The sequence below is a fragment of the Vespula pensylvanica genome, chromosome 14, assembly GCF_014466175.1.
Source record: "Vespula pensylvanica isolate Volc-1 chromosome 14, ASM1446617v1, whole genome shotgun sequence".
NCBI classification, from domain to species: Eukaryota; Metazoa; Arthropoda; class Insecta; order Hymenoptera; family Vespidae; genus Vespula; species Vespula pensylvanica.
Window position 1 is genome coordinate 4,729,607 of NC_057698.1, and position 18,949 is coordinate 4,748,555.

At 31.5% G+C, this 18,949-nt stretch overlaps 1 protein-coding gene across 3 annotated transcripts; it reads right to left on the reverse strand.

Moving 5' to 3' along the window:
• Positions 1-592: 592 nt before the first annotated feature.
• LOC122634068 (proton-coupled amino acid transporter 2-like) lies at positions 593-18,524 on the reverse strand. 3 transcript variants are annotated; one of them, XM_043822639.1, is made up of 11 exons: positions 18,205-18,520; positions 11,022-11,107; positions 8,468-8,584; positions 5,681-5,831; positions 5,475-5,602; positions 5,191-5,275; positions 4,748-5,020; positions 4,442-4,620; positions 3,231-3,263; positions 2,692-2,864; positions 593-2,492 (listed from the first exon to the last, which is right to left on the reverse strand). In XM_043822639.1, exons 2-11 carry the CDS (start codon positions 11,105-11,107, stop codon positions 2,251-2,253), a joined length of 1,467 nt encoding a protein of 488 aa, XP_043678574.1. In that variant the 5' UTR covers positions 18,205-18,520; the 3' UTR covers positions 593-2,250. The 3 variants fall into 3 exon arrangements, 2 of the variants coding, with proteins under 2 accessions (XP_043678574.1, XP_043678575.1); XR_006328286.1 differs by having other exon boundaries at positions 2,351-2,492; positions 3,236-3,263; positions 18,205-18,524; XM_043822640.1 differs by lacking the exon at positions 3,231-3,263 and having other exon boundaries at positions 594-2,492; positions 18,205-18,515.
• Between the last annotated feature and the right edge of the window lie 425 nt (positions 18,525-18,949).

An 18,949-nucleotide genomic window follows, 5' to 3' on the forward strand; every position in this document is an offset into this window, starting at 1 on the left:
AAGATCTCAAAAGGAAAAAAAAAAACGAAGAAAGAGAAATCGGTGTACTTTCAAATCTATTACATCTTCCTACGATTACGTATATAGGAAAAGATATGTGTACATACATTGCATATATATTTATATATATACACACACGCGTTTCCCTGAGAGAATTTGTACTCCGGCGTATGTAAAAAAAAATACTTATCAGTAGAGAGTATTTTTCCATGCTAAATTCTTTGTTTTCATCTTTTTTTGCCGACTATAATACTGCGCCGATATAAAGTATCACAACAAATATATAATTACAACTGTAAAGTTTCGTCAAAAGATATTGCGATTAGAATCTCTAGGAAGACTTATCCAGCTAGATTATAATAGAAAAGAGAAAGAGAAAGAAAGAGAAAGAGAGAAAGAAAAAAAGAGAAAGAGAAAGAGAAAGAGAAAGAGAAAGAGAAAGAAAAGAAAAAGAAAAAGTGAAAGAAGAGAGAAAGAAAAAGAGAGAAAATTAATTGTACATAGAAATGAAAATTCTTTAGCTGTTATAATTTGTATATACATAAATATATAATTATATTTGTATATATATATATATATAAATAATGATATTCATATATATATATATATATATATCGGTACATAAATATATAAATATATATATGTGTATATATATATATAGAAAAAGACAAATAAGAATTTTCATACGTATTTCCCTAATTTTTAAGTGTCCTATTTTTTGTTTTTCGCATCACGTTAATGTCTTACAAATTTGCTATATAAAAAGATTAACATTATAATTTTATTTTGTAACCTACGTAAAGGAAAAGAATGGTCGGTCTCTTTTCTTGCTCTTTGTTTTGTTTCATTTTGTTTCATTTTGTTTCGTTTTGTTTCGTTTCATTTGATTTTTTCTTCTACTTATAAATATATTCTTTGAATCGACCCAATGCACTTTTAAGTTGCACACGAAAGGTGGCAGCAATCGAATCCTTTGACTTATCTCGTGTGTCATAAGAATCCTTCGGAAAATGGATTTAATAATTTTGCAATAATTTAAAAAAAAAAAAGAAGAAAAAAAGAAAAGAAAAAGGTAAAAGTACACTTTATCGTTCTTCATACGTGGAATAAAGGATATAATTCTTAGCCATTGTATAATGAAAGATTGGCAATGTCATTTGACTTTTGTCAGACTTTAATTGATAAAAAATGTTAATAGTCACTTTTCAAACACGTGTCAAATCTATAATAAAAAAAATGTAAAGGACTGTAAACCGATCGTTATGCAATGGCATATAATTAGAATTGATATAAAGTTGTACTTTAAACGTTTGCAAAGAGGCGTTCCTTTTTTATGACCTAACATAGAAATTTCTTCGCTTATCGTACGCAATACTATTAATACAGATCCGATCTTCCTGGACCAGATACGATATCGATATGTATATGTATATGTATATGTATATGTATATGTATATGTATATGTATATGTATATGTATATGTATATGTATGTACATAGAATTAATAATTAATCGCGGGAGGGTAGAGTCCTTAGGACGGGCAATGTAAACTAACTATGTATATCACGATAATTGCAAAAACAGTCGGTTTCTTCTTTTTGTTTTTTTTCTCTTCCTTAAATATTACCTATATATCTATGTATGTTTAATCGATCTACGATTGAAACTCCGCTTTCGCATCGTTTTCAATATCACAAGCAACATAAACGGACTAAACTTTGATAGACCTACGATAGTTGCGCATAACGCTGGATGGACCAACCTTTCGTTATTCTTTCGATGGATTTCCAAAAATAATCATTTACATTCATTTATTAATTATATCGATATTAAAATATTATCCAAATTGATTCGGAATTAAAACGGGTAAAGAGAAAATGTGCATTCAATACGTAAAAACTCTGTGCAATCGTCATTGGCCATCCTTCCAACGTAAAATAGTTACTACTATAACTATAATACATATTTATAGATATATATATAAATATAATAATAATAATAATAATAATAATAATAATAATAATAATAATCATGATAATGATGATGATGATGATGATGATGATGATGATGATGATGATGATGATGATGATGATGATGATGATTCTGTATCGTGACAAGCGTCGCCGTCCATTACATCTACTCGTGTCCTGCGTGGATGTCATGGTCCGTTAACCTCGCGCGCGCGTCTATTTTTAAAATAATATAATAAAAATGTAAACAACAAATGTGACTTTGTACAATGTTGAATGATTATTTATCGAATGCTTTGATGATCGCTGTGATGCTCTCGTAGGTTCCCGTAGCGAAACCCAGTAAACCGATCAGCACGATCGTCACGTCCTTAATAACCATAAAGGGACTTAAGTTGGTATTTTGCCAACATACTACCAACTCGATGATGGGTGGAAAGAGAAGGGCCAGTGCCGTGCTACTCACTGCACCGACCAAAGAAATGAAGAGACCCAGCTCTGGTATAGCCTCTGCCAAAACAACTGCAACAATTATTTTTCTCTTAATAATTTTCTTTAAATTTTTCTTATTGCATTTTTCTTAATTCCCTTATTGCAAAAGAATTTTAACATTAAAATATGACAAAAATTGGAAAGTAAGGGGATAATAAACTGAAAAGAATATCGTACGCGATGCGTGGTCACAATATATACGATATACACTATCGAATAAGATACTCACACGTAAGAAAACACAAAGCAGATCGGAAGACGATTTCTGAGATTACTGGCCATTTAAAGGGACCGAATTGTTCGACGATTCCGGGCCATATAATAGCGATAGGTACGTAGAATTGCAGAGCATAGGTCAGTAATATACTCAACGAGATAGCCAGCTTGATGCACTGAGGCAAGCTGTAAAAATAGATTTTCGTTACACTGAGAAGAAAACAAGTTTGTTCTTTCATCGTTCGGCGCAAAACTCCTGGGATCAAAAAAAAAAAAGAAAAGAAAAGAAGAGAAGAAAGAAGACAGTAATCAGAAGATCCATAGCAAAATATCATTTCAATCGTCACTCCAACGTCATGCAGAGAAAAATTACAAAGAAAAAAGAAAAAAAGAAAAAAATTAACGACTATACACTATAAATTAATTGTTATCTTATATTAATTGTTAATTTTTCAAACACTTCTTATTAAATCAATCATTAGAACAAAAAAAAAACAGAAAAAGGAAAATGTAAAAACACTGCACATCTATCAGAGAATAATTGGTATAAACCTTGCCTGCGAGTAGATCTTTTTCCCGTCCACTCTTCATATGCAACAATAAAAAACGTACGTTAAAAGAAATCGAAAAATGTAGAGCTTTTGCGTCAGTCTATCGAATCATTTACAATGTTCATTTCGCAATCTATTTGTACTCGATGCAAGGTGCAGGTAATGGCATGCACAAACGATGCAATTGCAGCTATCATTTAATCATGACATTTTTATCGAACAGTATTTCCCATTTTCGATGATAACAAATGATGATAATGGTACCATTGAAATTTTCTTATTAATTGCAACATTTGGAGCATTTACATTGAAACACCTAAATATCTCCGTTATTTATGCTTTTTGTAAAAAATATCTTTAAGACAAAGTTAGACTATTTGAAAGATTAATTTTAAGGTAGAAAGATTTTTTCTCAATGTCATATTTTTACGAGATTTCAAGGTCATCGAAATTTTTTTAAACAGAATTGTACAATTTTTTTGCACCGATTGATTCCTCGTACTCTTCTGAATAAAAAAAAAAGAATATTACAATACAATATCGAAAAATAATTAGTTTACGAACTCTTTTGAAAACATGATTCATTAATCTAATGATTCATTAATCAATTATACACGTGCACATTCACCCGGAAAAAATTAATCTTCATGTATACTTGAGAAAAAAATATAATCGTGAATATGTAGTCCATCTTGAATTATTCATCTTCTTTCTCTAATATATTTTTTCTATTTTCAAGCAACGGAAAATATATATGGCTTGTTACAATTCCATAAATCAGACTTTTTTTCAAAATACGTCACAAACTAATCATTTTTTGACATTGTACCCTAATACTTTTTTATTGAGAATATCCCCTTAAGATAACTCTCAAAAAATACAACTTTATCCTGAGGATTTTTTCCATAAAAAACATAAATAACGGAGATATTTAAGTGTTCCCATTTAAGTGCCCCACTCTGTATATATATGGATTCAGTCACGTGAAATCTTATAAATTGTTCTTGAGTTCTGAGACTATTACGGTAATAAAAGAAATTCAATACTCTTGTTATTACATTAACATAAAAAGATAATAATATAGGAATATGATATAATAATATAAAAAGATTTCGTATAACTTATCTATTTAAGAAAAGTTTGTAATGGTCTTGACAAAAATATTTCGCGTGGATAACTAAATTATAATTAAAAAGATGACGCGATACTTACACCTCCGTTAATTCGAGATTCAGAGTGACCGAGCCTCGAACATCGTCACCGTACTTTAAATAGGACAAGAAACCCATTACTACGAACATGGCACCCACGATGACCATACCTACGTTCAATACACCGAATGGTTTGTTGAAGTTGCTTGGCTTCTTCATCTCGTTTTTCAACGGCAACACCTGGACAAATACGATGCGATATGATTTAGATTAAGTATTCGGTATTTTTTCTTTTTTTCTTCTACACAAGAATAGATAGGTACCACAAGTAAATATAAAAATCGTCTTCTTCGAAAATCTTACTTACCAAAGTGATGCCCTCAAAAGAATATATAACGGTACCGAAGAAGAGGGGTAACTCGTGCCAATCGGCAACGTACCGCCTCTCAGAAATCGCCGGTATGTCGTGACTCATAATATAGACCGTCGCTATATAGCCAGCCATTACTAAAAAATTTGCGATCGAAGTTACAGGTACCAAATATTTCAGATTTCTTATCCACGTGCTGAGTATGATGGGTATCAAGACGATCGCCATGTGTTGATGGACGCTCATTTTAACGTTGTGGGCGCTTAACACCTGTCGATTTTATCGTAATCGTTATTATAATTATTAATAACTTCATTGCTACGTTTAATGAACATTCAACCGATCAAAAATCTCATTATTCGACGAATCTCTTATTAATTGTCTCAATCATTTCTATCTACATGTGTGCGTGTGTGTGTGTGTGTGTGTGTTCTCCTTACCTGTTGCATATTCGTCGAAATAAAAACGAAATACACGCAGCAGAATCCGAGTTGCGTTACGCATAAAAATAAATTAACCATTTTTCTGTAACAAATCGATGCAAGTGTACGATGTAAAATAATGGGTAAAATGCTTGAATGGCATCGAAGGGATATGGGAGAAAATAAATACAAACGAATAAGAGGGATCGTGAGAATGCGGTATATGTATAAAAAAAGAAAAAAAAGAAAACAAACAAGAAAAAGAAAAGAGAATGACCGATAGTATTTTTCTGCTCTCTTACCTCATGAAAACTGAATATTTTCGAAGCGCTAATGGTCCCGTAGCAAAACACAATTCAACGGTACCAGCAAAACCAGGCTGGATACTCGAGTCACCTATACGACGTTTTACCTCTTCGTTACATTGTACCTAAAAAAATGAATCGCTATTATGTGTATGTATGTATATATTTCTTACCATCTAACTTAATGCTTCGATCATACGTACGAGAATGTGTTGAGCGTGAACGCAAATAATTCCGAGGAAGATGGTTAAGGGTGGTGCCAGTAACAACCCGGCATGTTTAAAGGCGTCGCCTAATGCGAAAATACCGGAACCGACGTTACCCTTGAACAGGTGCATCATGGTCTCAATATACCTGCGACGATTCAATTTATTTTTTAGTTCTAACAATAATCTTAGTAATTACGATAGTGCGACAGTTGACTATTTCAATGATTAAAAATAATCGTGTTTCTCTAATCTCCTTTTCTTTTTTCTTCTTTCCTTTTTTTAGATATATACGACTATAATGTACAAGCGAATTTCCTCAATTTAAATAACAATTAATGAATCGTTAATCATAAAAGCTAAAAAAAATAAATGAAATATCAGCCGCAAGGAAGTACTGCGTTTAATTACTATATGTAGCATCTTTTTCTCTCGTGATTAATAGATAGATCCTACAATGAACGTCGTATTTACCGAGTCGAGTCGAGTCGAGTCGAGTCGAGTCGAAATCACGATGAGAGACCATGGTACAAAACCTCGGTGCAAATTTTCCGAAGCATTCGCGTGGACTATAGCGCGAGCTAATTTAAAATCGTCGAGGAATGAAATCGGCCGACCGAGTTTGGACGCATTCGTTTCTTGCTAAGATCCTAAAAGTATCAAAGCTTCACCTAATTTTACGTGATGATCGATACAATACTAACTCGGTAATATCGAAATCGTTCCACAAATTTCACAACGTTTTTGCGACAATCTTTACGAATCATTTCTGACGTCAGATATTAACTAAAAAAGAACTCCAATAAATATAACAAATCATATATCTCTTTAAAACATATGTTTCCGCTCAAGGAGAAAAAAAGAAAAAACATCAGTTCAATATACTTTGAAATAATGGCGCACCGAACGATAAGTTAAATGTAGGTATTACGCGAACCGATGAGCGCTTATGCCAAATTATTTATTTCGGTCTTGCTTTTGCTCGTCGCAGCGTAGTTTAAATCCAGACCTCGTGACATCTATGCACGCAAAGACTAGTTAATGGCAAGAGAAAGAAAGAGAAAGAGACAAATAGGACTTACGTAAACAGTTATCGATACAAAGATCGCTAGTTAAAAATGTATCTGTCTTTATTTCTAAGAAATTACCAACATTACAGAAAATGAATGTTGTTAACGATGTTGTGAAACATTTGAAAAAAAGTCATAGAATTTTAATAATACTTTGCGATAAATATGTGTTTGTGTGTTTGTGTTTGTTTGTGTGTGTATGTGTATATAGAATACCTATGTACCAGAAATTGCATTTGTTGCATAATACCTAGCGATTGTTTGGATCACGAAGCGATTGCATTTACCTTCGATTAACAACAATATAAAAAAAGAATGTGATAGCAAGAAACAAATGTCATTTATAAATTGATAATTTTCATATCAGAAATAAAGCTAAGGCGATGATCCAGGTATAAAGATAAAAGTTACTTTGCGATACACTTGAATGTTTAAGAACGAATTAAGATTCAACGCTATTAAGATATTTTAGCGCATTAGAGCTGTAACCGTGTTTTAATTGAGCAAATTGCACGTGATTTAAACGTGAAACGATAAACAAGGAACTACGTTATTCGTTCAATTTGTTCTCTTCGACAGAAAGATTTTTCGATTTTCGACTCAAGCAAAGACCGATATTTACGAAATCATACGTAAGTAATTACGTATTTAACGATCGTTCACAAAGTACCTACATAAAGAACACTCAAAGGAAGTATTTAAAATGATGAAGGAGTAAACTGGAAGTACTTACAAAACATGATTACTTCTACTTTGTGTTAAATGACCTTTAATCCTATTTAAGTTCAATTTAAATTTGAATGTAATTCAATTGACTGACAATTCGGATGCGAAGATACATAGAAAGAAAAGGAAAGAAAAAAGAAAAAAAAAATAAAGAAAGGAAACAAAAACGAACATTTCTGTTTGTTCGGCGTATGTACCAACGACATTGATTGTAATGAATTCGCCTATAATACTACTCTCTTGTTAATTACGTGTAATATGTACATAAGTACATGCGGATCGAATTAAGTGGCTTAAAAGATTACGTGCGACATGTTGAAATTAAAGTCAATCAGTTGCACGGGTTCGTGAATTAAGGAAATAAGCTTGAGCATGCGACATTCATGAATAATTCACGTAGAAGCGAGGTAAAATAATAGCCAAGTAACTAAAGAATTAAACCAATCCCATCCGGTTGAACGTGTCTACGTATTCTGAGCCCACGATCAGTAAGTGGGCTTTTGCGCTGAATGTATAATAATTCATCTAAACAGAACGTTTTTTTTCTCGCCATGCCATCGAATTTCTCTTTTTCATTACTATCGAGTCGACTCATCGACAGATACGCACTACTTTTTCAGTCATTCTACCTTTGCATATTAAATAAAATATCACGAGAAAATAGGAACAAATAATCGTTAAACTCTCTGACTCATTCAGTATCTTACGATTATTTCTATTATCTCTCTCTCTCCCTCTCCCTCTCTCTAAAAGTGCTTAATTAAATTTATAAAAAAAAATAAATAGAAAAAATGATAAAAGAAAGAAATTAGACACATGCTAATATAAAACTTAGAATATACAAAAATAACCTGAATATTGAGCCAATCAATATACTTCGAAAATTTCTTATAATCGACGGGGTTTGCATGTATATACGAGTGTATGGAAAATTAGCTAATTGCATATCGATTTTGAAACGTTAAACGATAATTTGAATAATACTCACGAAGTTGGATGATCTACGGTCATTCCATGCTCGTCGACTCCAGCTTTCATTTCTCCTCCCTTTTCCATCGATAAGATTGGATCCTTTGATTGGAATGCTCCATAAGTACCGCCATTGCTAGATAAAATATATGCCATGAACGTTGAAAATGATTCGTACGTTATTAAAATGAAAGATCAATCGGGTAACATTATAATGAATTTTCAAAATAACATTATCGATTATATTAATTATGAACAAAACATAGAAAATGTAGAAAATATTTCTTCTTTGTTTCACGCATCGTACCCGTAATAATTAACTATCGATCAAGAAGATAAACAATGGCCTTCAGCCTTTAAGGCATAAAGCCAATCGCGTTTGAACTAACAAGTGAAAGTGTTCGATCCAAAATGAAACACTCTGTAAGAATTTTATTTCGCTCTTCAAGGTAAACCTCCTTCGACCCATATACCGTCGCGGTATACATACATCTATGTACTTATTTAAGTATATATATGAAGAGAATTTTAAAAATTCGCGTCTTAAGAATGAAAATATATTGAAAATACTAAATTTCTTTTATCTTTCAACATAATCTCCCTCAATTTCAATGCATCCATTTGGCGATACTTCTGTGCTTTCATGCCATCTCGAAAATTTGTTTTTTGAAACACTTCAAAAGAATTATTTATGATAATTATCGGTTCATTGTCTAACGAAAATTCAGTGTCTTCGTCGATCACCAAAAAATTTTTTAATTAAAATTTTACTTTGAAATTTTTTCGTTTAAAATAAATTTTAATCTTAAAAATAGACAACGCAATTTTGCAAATAGATGAAAATCTGAGGGAACTAATTATGAAAAAGAAACGAGATGAGAAAGCAAATCAAACTTTAAATCAACAATTTTTCCTATAATCATAAAGTTTATATGGAAATGTATATTATCCTAATGAAAAATGCTTTTTTTTTCTTAATAAACTTGATCTTTCTCCACGAATGACTTAATCGACCTAAAAAATTATAATAATATTTTCCAATAATCGTAATACCTTCGGAAAGGTGGTTAATCAGCAATATATCTTTAGTATTTAAAAAAATTAAAATCATAATTTTTCCAAAGAATGAAATCGATTTTGTCCTTTTGGGAAACGGAGAATCGGCGCGTCTCTATCGCTTTGATAGTTGTTTTATTCCTAAAGAGTAACGATGAATCCAAGTCTCAAGTGTGGTCCTCACAAATTGACAAACAAAAGCAATGATATTCTTCGTAAAACCAGCCAAATAGTTTTGAAAAATTTGCGTTTGATTGTTCGATCCTTTCTTAACAACCGTGACATCCTTTTCATATTCAATTCTTTAATTAGGATACGATATGTTCATTTGTCTGAGATAGTCACATCTTTAGCGATTTCAGACATTTTTAATCGACGATTCCGTAGAGCAATATTGTGCAATATTTGTTTCATAATGTTCTACCGTCGTTGCAGTTTTCTTACAATTTTCCAAGTCGCTTTGCAAGCCGTTACAACGATGTTTTAATTCGGTTACCCAGTTCTTTACTATCGTACATGGTAGGCACTATCACCCGATGCATTTTGCACATCATTAAAAATCTTTATCGACGTTAAATCTTTTTGAATGACAACTTATTTACATCATGATACTTGACGTTATCCACCTTACCGCAAGCACCGATATAATTCTCCTTAAACTAACAATTTTTTCAACAAACCAAACGACAAATAAATTATTATGTATAAAATAAATGTCACTTTAAAAATTGTGTCAATAAAAATGTATACATTATCACCATCTACAATTGAGACTGCGAACTTTACAAATTGTCCTCGAAATATTTTCTTTTTATTTTATTTTTCTTGCATTAATAATTAACTAATTAAAGAACGATAAATTCATAGAAAGAAACTGAATGATTCAATTGTTACTCAAACCTGCTTTATATCCATTATTTTTTATGTCTCAACGATCGCAGAATTGAGACGATTATATAACTGAATGAAAAAAAGAAAGGAAGAAAAAATAAGAAAAATAAATATTAAGTCTCTCTAAAACAACATTGATTAACGTCCAGATATTAGATATATAATTTGTTCTTCCTTAAATAAAAAATAAAGTTTCGATTAAAGAAGATTAAAAAATCGTACAATTGAGGCTAATTAAGATAAAACTTACTTAAGAAATAAAGATTTTTAAGTGCCTATCTTTGCACTTAAAAAAAAATGTATATTATCGTCAATTGGATTCTGAATTTTTCATAAATAGTTTTTATCTACTATGTTTAACGATAAACACACGCATATCCACATATTCACACAACCACATGTGACTTATTTACCAAGTATTATAACTATATTACTATTGTACTCTTGATATCACGAGTAACAATAAAGAACCTTTTAATGCTTGCGCTTTCTGTCGTACGTAGGCATACTTTTGAACGATACAAATTACGTTTGAATAGCTTATTTCGCTCGCAAAATATCATTACGTAATAACCGTTTCGATTAATTTTCAAAGCATCGCTTATAAAAGAAATATGATTACATACCCGAGCGATTCCTTGAACGTTGTCTCATCTCCATGAATGGAATTTTTTTTCGACGACGTTACGGCCGGACTGCTGTGTAATTCCATCTAAGATAAATGAAATAAAACGAATTTGATTAATCGCCGATATCTAAATAGCTCGAGAATTTTCCATTTTACATTAAACGAATAAGATCTAACCGGCCATGTATATATACATATATGTATGTATGTATTATATCTAAGCGATAATACATTTCGAAAGACGTATCTTAGATTATAATTTTTTTTCCTAGAAAAAAAATCTATTAGAAAGTATTCAAAGTGCAATTGCATAAATCACATTTGAATTCGTTAAAGAAGATTAAAATCACAGATATTTCACAAAACGACAGTCAACTAATCGTATCTTTTAACGAAAAAACTTTTCTCTTTGCCAACTTCTTACACGTATAAATAATACAATGTTTTTCAAATCAATAATAACAAAACGTTATTTTCTTCGATTGTATCGATTTATAAACGCCTTCGGAATTATCTTCAATGACTCAATGAATGAACACACCCACATATGTACGCATATGTGTGCGTATATATATACATGCATAAGTATGTATGTAAATAGAAACCAAAGCGAGACAATGCCAAGAAGAGAAAATGACATCTTTCATCCATTTCGACAGGTTTTTCGTCGACTCTCTTTATACGCGAACGAAGATTTCACAGAAGAACGAAGCATTGACCTTTAAGAAATAAAAAAAAAATTACAGCAAACAGATACATTTGTAGTAACAAAATACATGCCTACTTACACATAAACTTTTGTTCCTTTTTCTTTTTCTTTTTCTTTTTATATTTCTTTTTTTATTTTTCTATCTCTAATAAACGCTGACTGATTATATCGTTGAAAATTCTTCTTCCTAAGGATATTTGTATAAAATAAAAGAAAAAAAGGAGAAGAAAAAGAAAAAAACGGAAAAGATATAGAGAAAGAAAACTACGAAAAAAGGTTGCCCTCAAGATCACTGATCGAATTGAAAAAAAAAAAAAACGAATAAGAGGAGAGATACGAGAACGATTCTGATGAACTTTCCGTTCGAAGGAGATATCGGTCTCGAAAAAGAACACGAAATCTCCTGGGTACGAGACGAACTGGAAATGCAACAAAGTTATACGTACGTACTTATATATATGTATATATGTATGTACGTACGTACTTATATATATGTATATATGTATGTACGTACGTACGTATGTATATATGTACGTATGTATATATGTACGTATGTATATATGTATGTATGTATGTATGTATATATGTATGTATGTATGTATGTATGTACGATTACTTTCCTCCGGACGATGGTTTATCAAATCGGGGTCGTACAGAGTTCAACTAAGGACTCACGATCCGGTTTCTCACGGAAACGTGACCGAACATCTGTCGACGTCGTCGGTTCGAGATCTTTTCGCCTTTTCCTCGGTAATATTCCATTGTTAGTCTCGAATGCTATCTATCGTTACGGCTATAAGTATTTATACGTATACGTATATTATATACATAGGCAAGCATAGATACACAAGTAAATAAATACATATATAGAAATAAAGTAAACAGGAAAATTCCTTTCGGATTTAATTCGTGCCAATGAAGAATTACTCTTAACTTCCAATTTTTTTTTTCCAAAGCTCAGAATGAAAAAATATTTCGGACGAAAGTTTTTCCTTTACGTAAAATATGTCGCTATCGTGAAACATATAGCTTACTTACATTACTAAATATTTACAAAAAAAAACAATGCCCGTCTTAAAATAACCTTGAAACTTCCACTAAATAGAAAACAATAAATGGCATATTTTCTATCTCGAAATCGAATAACTTGTCTGAACTATTTTTCTCAAAAATACTATATTTTCAAAGAAATGTAATCAAAATTGTAATGTCATGTTTGGAACTTACGGTATGTGTGTGTATGTGTGTGTGTGCGCGCGTGCGCGCGCACGTGTGTGCAAAAATAACAACAATAACAATAATAATAATAATAATAATAATAATAATAATAATAACATCAACAACAATAACAACAACAGTAATAACATTAACAATAATAATAATTAATTATTAAATTATTTTTGTTGTTATTGTTATTATTATCATTATTATACTATATTAAGTATTACGTATAAAAAAAAATATTAAAGACTTCATATATGAACTGACAAATAATAGTATATAATGATAAAATGAGATAAGATTTAAAAAATATGCAGATATATATATATGTATTATATATATTTAAATTTGTATCTTCAAAGTTACACGACGATATAGAGAATTAATCGCGAAACTTGAAAATATTTCATTTCATTAATTAAAGAATAGACAAAGATAGAATATTATGACGTTAATACATGGACGGCAACATCGATATAATAATAAACCGGTTATGAATTATTATTTATCGTTCGTTCGTTCGTTTGGCAAAAGAGCGGTCACGAGTTCTATTGAAAAGCTCGTAACGTTCTTTCGACATGTGACACATGCGGATTAAGCATTTCATTTGGAAAGAATTTTATTCATTTATAATCGGAAAGATCGCGTATAACTTTTATCAAGTAGCTATGATTTCATCTCTTATCTTACACCTTGTCAATCAATTATTAAAATTGATCAAGATGGAAAAACACGAGAACATTTTCACGAAAATAAATCAAATATTATCAGAGGATCCAGATATATATACATACATACACAATATTATATTTATATATAAGTAACCCTCGTACCAACGTAGATATTCCGTTCATAGAAATGCCGCGTTATATAAATCGCATTATGCGAAATTCAGTTATAATAGAAAAAAAACTATAATAGATTAGATTCGAAATTATTTGTTGAATTATGTTAAATTACGTAAACGATATATTGACGTGACAAATAGGAATATATTTTTACCTAATTCAAGTAATACATGTAAGTTAACATGTTATCCATGAAATATGCCAAGATAAAAATCTAAACATTTTAATATCGCACCATATTGAAACCGCATTTTTTAAGTATCACCTTATACATATATCTGAATCTCAAGATCGCGTTATATTGAAACCACCTTGTTTAACTACAGCGTTATACGATGGTAATATATATATATATATATATATATATATATATATATATATATATATATAATCGGTGTACGTGAACATGTAACAGAAGGTGAAAGGAGAAAAAGAGATATGAAAAAGTCGAAAAATGTACAATCTTGTTCGAGTGCGAGTGTTATTTCTACGTTATCTTTAAACTTTCAAATGAAACACAGTTTCATTATTTTAATAGATCGAATGAATATGTGAAACTTTCCATTGAAATAATATTTAGTCTTTAAAAAATAAAGATTTCATTTTAAAGCGTGACGACGGCTGACGACTGAACATTCGTTACAAGGTTTTCAATTTCGTAACAAGGAAAAGAATAATTACATCAGTACTCGCGCGCACTTAAATGTCATTGAAAAGCGAAATTCTATTCTATGTCACGAGTCATCCGCTAATTTGTGAAAAATCACGCAATAGGCTTTTTTGTACCGAACGTTTTAAAACAAAGCATTTTAAAGCAAGAAAAAAAAATCAATGCTAACGCCAGCCATATTTCACATATTCGTCTCGTAAACTCGCTCACGAACACCGTTCCTTTGTATTATAGTCCCGCTTGAAGTAAATCGCATCGAATGTAACTCTAAACTGTAACTAATAGTAGCAAGGAGAAGGACAAAGAAGAAAGAGAGGGATAATGTTATTTTTGTCAAGTAACTTTTATGGTTTTATATCGTCAAATTATTACCTTTGGACACATTCCTTTTTCTTTTCTTTCTTTTTTTTTTCTTTTTTCTTTTAACGATAAGGTCGGATCGGCAATAAGAATATTATAATTCTTTACTTTACACTATGATATAAATACTATGTAAATTACTTAGAAATGGCACAAATATTGAAATATTGAAATGAATTATTTTCATTAATTCTTAAATGAATTGTTAATTATGTAGACTTTACGAAAAAACTTTACAAAATACTTTACGAAAGACTACAAAATTGAGTAGATAATTAATAGAAAAGATTCCTCGATTGAAAGTCTGCAAACGATCTTCAATTGTTTAGTTCAAGTCCTTTCACACGCGCCAAGGTTATTACACGCACACATACATATATACGTAGTGTACCGGCTGAATGTGAATTAAATTCATCGTATTATGTTTCGCTTCAATTATGACGATGGTATATATTCTAATCTGGGATGAAATCATCTCGTCTCGATGAGGCCATTGAACGAACGGCGATTACGCATACGTAAAGCGTGTAGGAGTAGATTTCGACATACATCTACATAGAAAATACAGGTAAAAGTGCTCGATAAGGATTCTTAAAAAAAAAAAAAGAAGAGAAAAAGGAAACAAAAAGACAGTGAGTAAGATAAAAAGCGTACACATTTTTGATGAGAAGGAGAACGCTTGATATGAGAGATATAATATACGTCGTGATAAAGAGAACAATAATAATAAGAGAAACACATCCGTTAACATGATATTATTACATCTAAAAATGTCATCTGGCAAGCTCGTAAATTTTGTTAGAAAAAATATTTCTTCTTTTATCGTGATCAATAGAAAATAATAGTAATAAAAAAATAAAAAAAGGAAAAGAATATTAGATTTGAAAAAAAAACGCGATGATAAATACAAATGGCCGCTATCAAAGACACAAGAAGAATCTTACTTGACATTTCTATGCGAATCGTTATCGTATCTCGAGATATATCATCTCTCTCTTTCACTCATCCGTTACTCCACGAGGCATGTTCAGAGTCATGCTTTGGCGAAGCCAAAAAAGCTTACGACGACAATGCCAAAATAGAATCGTACGGTCGGCGCTCGGCCGACCACGCGTCCTGGTCGTTCACGTTTCTCATTTGTCGTGTTTGTTCAAACACACGAACGAGGAAATATGATGACGATGAGCATCGAAGGTTCGTCTCGAGGTCGACGAAGTCAAGGAAATCGATTTTATTGATGCTATTCAGTGAACGAATGTTCGTACGTATTGAAGCAACCTTGTTTCTACAATTGCGTTCACTTTTATCGTGGAAATCGTTTTCGTACGAAAATGATAAAATATGAATGAGAATCAACTTTGCACATTTTGATATAGCAATATATAAATAAAGACAAAAAGTAAAGCGAACACGACGGACACAGTGTTTGTGTGTGCGTGCGTGCGCGCGTTCGTCCGCATTTTTCTATATGTATATATATATATATATATATATATATATATATATATATATAAATTATAAAATCTAAACGTAAACGCTGATATGTTTTACTCAAGAACGATAAAATCAGTTTTTTTTAATTCAAGAACCAGGACAATCCATTGCTTTTATTCCCCACAAACCACAATCCTATCGGATTTTAACTTTCCATACTCTCCTACAGTTAGTCTTGAAATGACATAATACATAAGTGTAATCAAAGTCGAAATACTTGATCGAGAAACTTTGATTCGAAAGAATGATGTTTATCGCGATTATCAAAATGATTCGATATCAATATATCATCAAATAAGCCACCGAATTCGGCTAGGGAATTTCTTCTATTCGGTATCTTTCGCAATGTTTATACTTGCTCGTGAAATATTATGAAATATTTTTTATTATCGTTTTATTATCATTTAAACAAAAATGGGTTATACCTCACTCGTACGCTCGTTTGTTCGTTCTCTCTCTTTCTCTCTCTTCCTCTTCCCGTGAAAAAAATCTCCGCGAAAGAAATCTCGCTAACGTAAGTAAATAAGGTAAGACACACACATGGACTTTTGATAACAAGTACTCGTTAAGAGTAATTAAACGATAAATCGTTATCCGATACATCAAATTATTGTCATGGCATCTCGTATACCGCAATATCATTCAACGAGACGAAGGATCTCGTCGATAAATAACGGCTTTAAAAACTGCAGCGACACTTAATGGCTTCGATAATTAATAACTTTGTACATTTACTGTTTGCGCGGTAAAATTCAAACTTGTGTAAATCAACGATGAATATCTAAATGAATAAATAAAAGACTTTATTAATAAGGGATCGACGCAACTTATCGAAAGATTTACGATTCGAACTTAACGCGACTTGAATAGGAAATTAATCCGGATCGATCTAACGACATCTCATTCAAATTTATTGCCATTTCAATATCATCGATCAATTTCGACTTTCGTCTCGACGATGACAAAATTATTATGAAATATTGTGTTTGGTAGATAAACAAAAGAAAAAGAAAAAAAATTATATTCGTACCCAAAATAATAATTATTTTCCTTTTCCTGTCGAACATTTATTTAGCATGGTTCGTTGGGCACTCTGCATACTGTTAAACCGCAAACATTATCGTAATTTATACTCGAACGAAGTAGTTATCCTTGATAAATACTACTAAAATAGAAAATTTCCTTAACAAATTCATGTTTTCCGATATCGTACGATTTTACTTCTCTTGTTGTTTCCTCGATTACAAAAATCGTAATGATTGTGAGATACGATCTTAATCGATTAGTTTAACGATTCAATCAGAATACGAATTGTCAAGGTGCTTGTACACTAGTTAAATAAAAATTTATGAAAAATAAATAAGAGCAGTGATATTAAAAGGAGAAGTTAACGTTATCTATGCGATTCGTTAAAAGGAATGAACGTAAATCGCGATTTATGTGCTTTCGATTCATAAAATAATTCTATCGATAAGATCTTGCAAAATAATATGAAACGGAAGTCTTTTAAAAAATTGATTAAAATTCACGTGTACGTTATCTTTAAATCTTCTTACGAGATATGATACATTCTTACGAGGAAAAATACAAACGGAAAGAAAAATTTATGAAAATAATAAGATATCTCTTAGATTAGATCTGTAAATCTCTTCATTTGTGTTTTGACGTTCAATAAGATTGTACGCTATTTCATCAAACTCGATAGATCCAATTCTATCGATATCCAAATTTTGATGAACATCGCGATTCTTGAAGAAATGCCAAACTAATTCAAAATGTATCAAAGTTCTTTCGTACGCTTTCGAGACAAATCTGGTACGTAAGAAAACGATTAGATTCGATTGAAAGAAATAATAGAGAAAAACGCATAAAGACTTACCTTCGTTAATACTCAATCCAACGATTTTCTCAATGAATGATATAATAACCGGTAACCCATGGATATCGCCAAGATATTATCCGACGTTTGCTTCTAAACACGTACCACTCGTTCGGATGCTTCCGTGCGACTGAACCAAAGTAGTAACGCACAGCTGATGCGAACCGAGTACTACTACACAACTCCGGCCCGCTTACTTTCCTATTCGTGCACCTTCGCTACTGCTCGAGTTTCCGATTCCATTTCTTGGCATCATCGAGAGTGTAGAGACAGGTCGATGTGCAGACCCGTGAACGAGTAAAGAGAGACAATCTCGAAGAGAAAAACAATCTTTCGTCATCCTCGTCGTCTTGGACCGTCTGAAAAACAAAAACCGTCGAGTCGCGTTACTTTCGTGAATGCATCTGGTCGATTTAAAAAAGAGATAGAGAGAAAGATTCGAACGAATATTCATTCTTTTTTGATATATGCTCCAACCGTTATTCTATTCCTCATCTTCATTAAATTTCAACGATCCACCGATCCCCTTAATCGCAATAAAAGAAAATAATAAAAATGCAACAGTGCGATGTTTGAGGATCGATTACGTCATCGAGCGAGTATCTGTTGCAAAAGTTGCAACTGAAAATAAATAATGTAGGAAATGTTTAATGGACCTACGCTTGTTTAATACTCGGCACGATGAGTCAACGCAATTAACATTATCGTGATTCAGGAAAACCAGAGAATTGTGTGGAAATTTTCC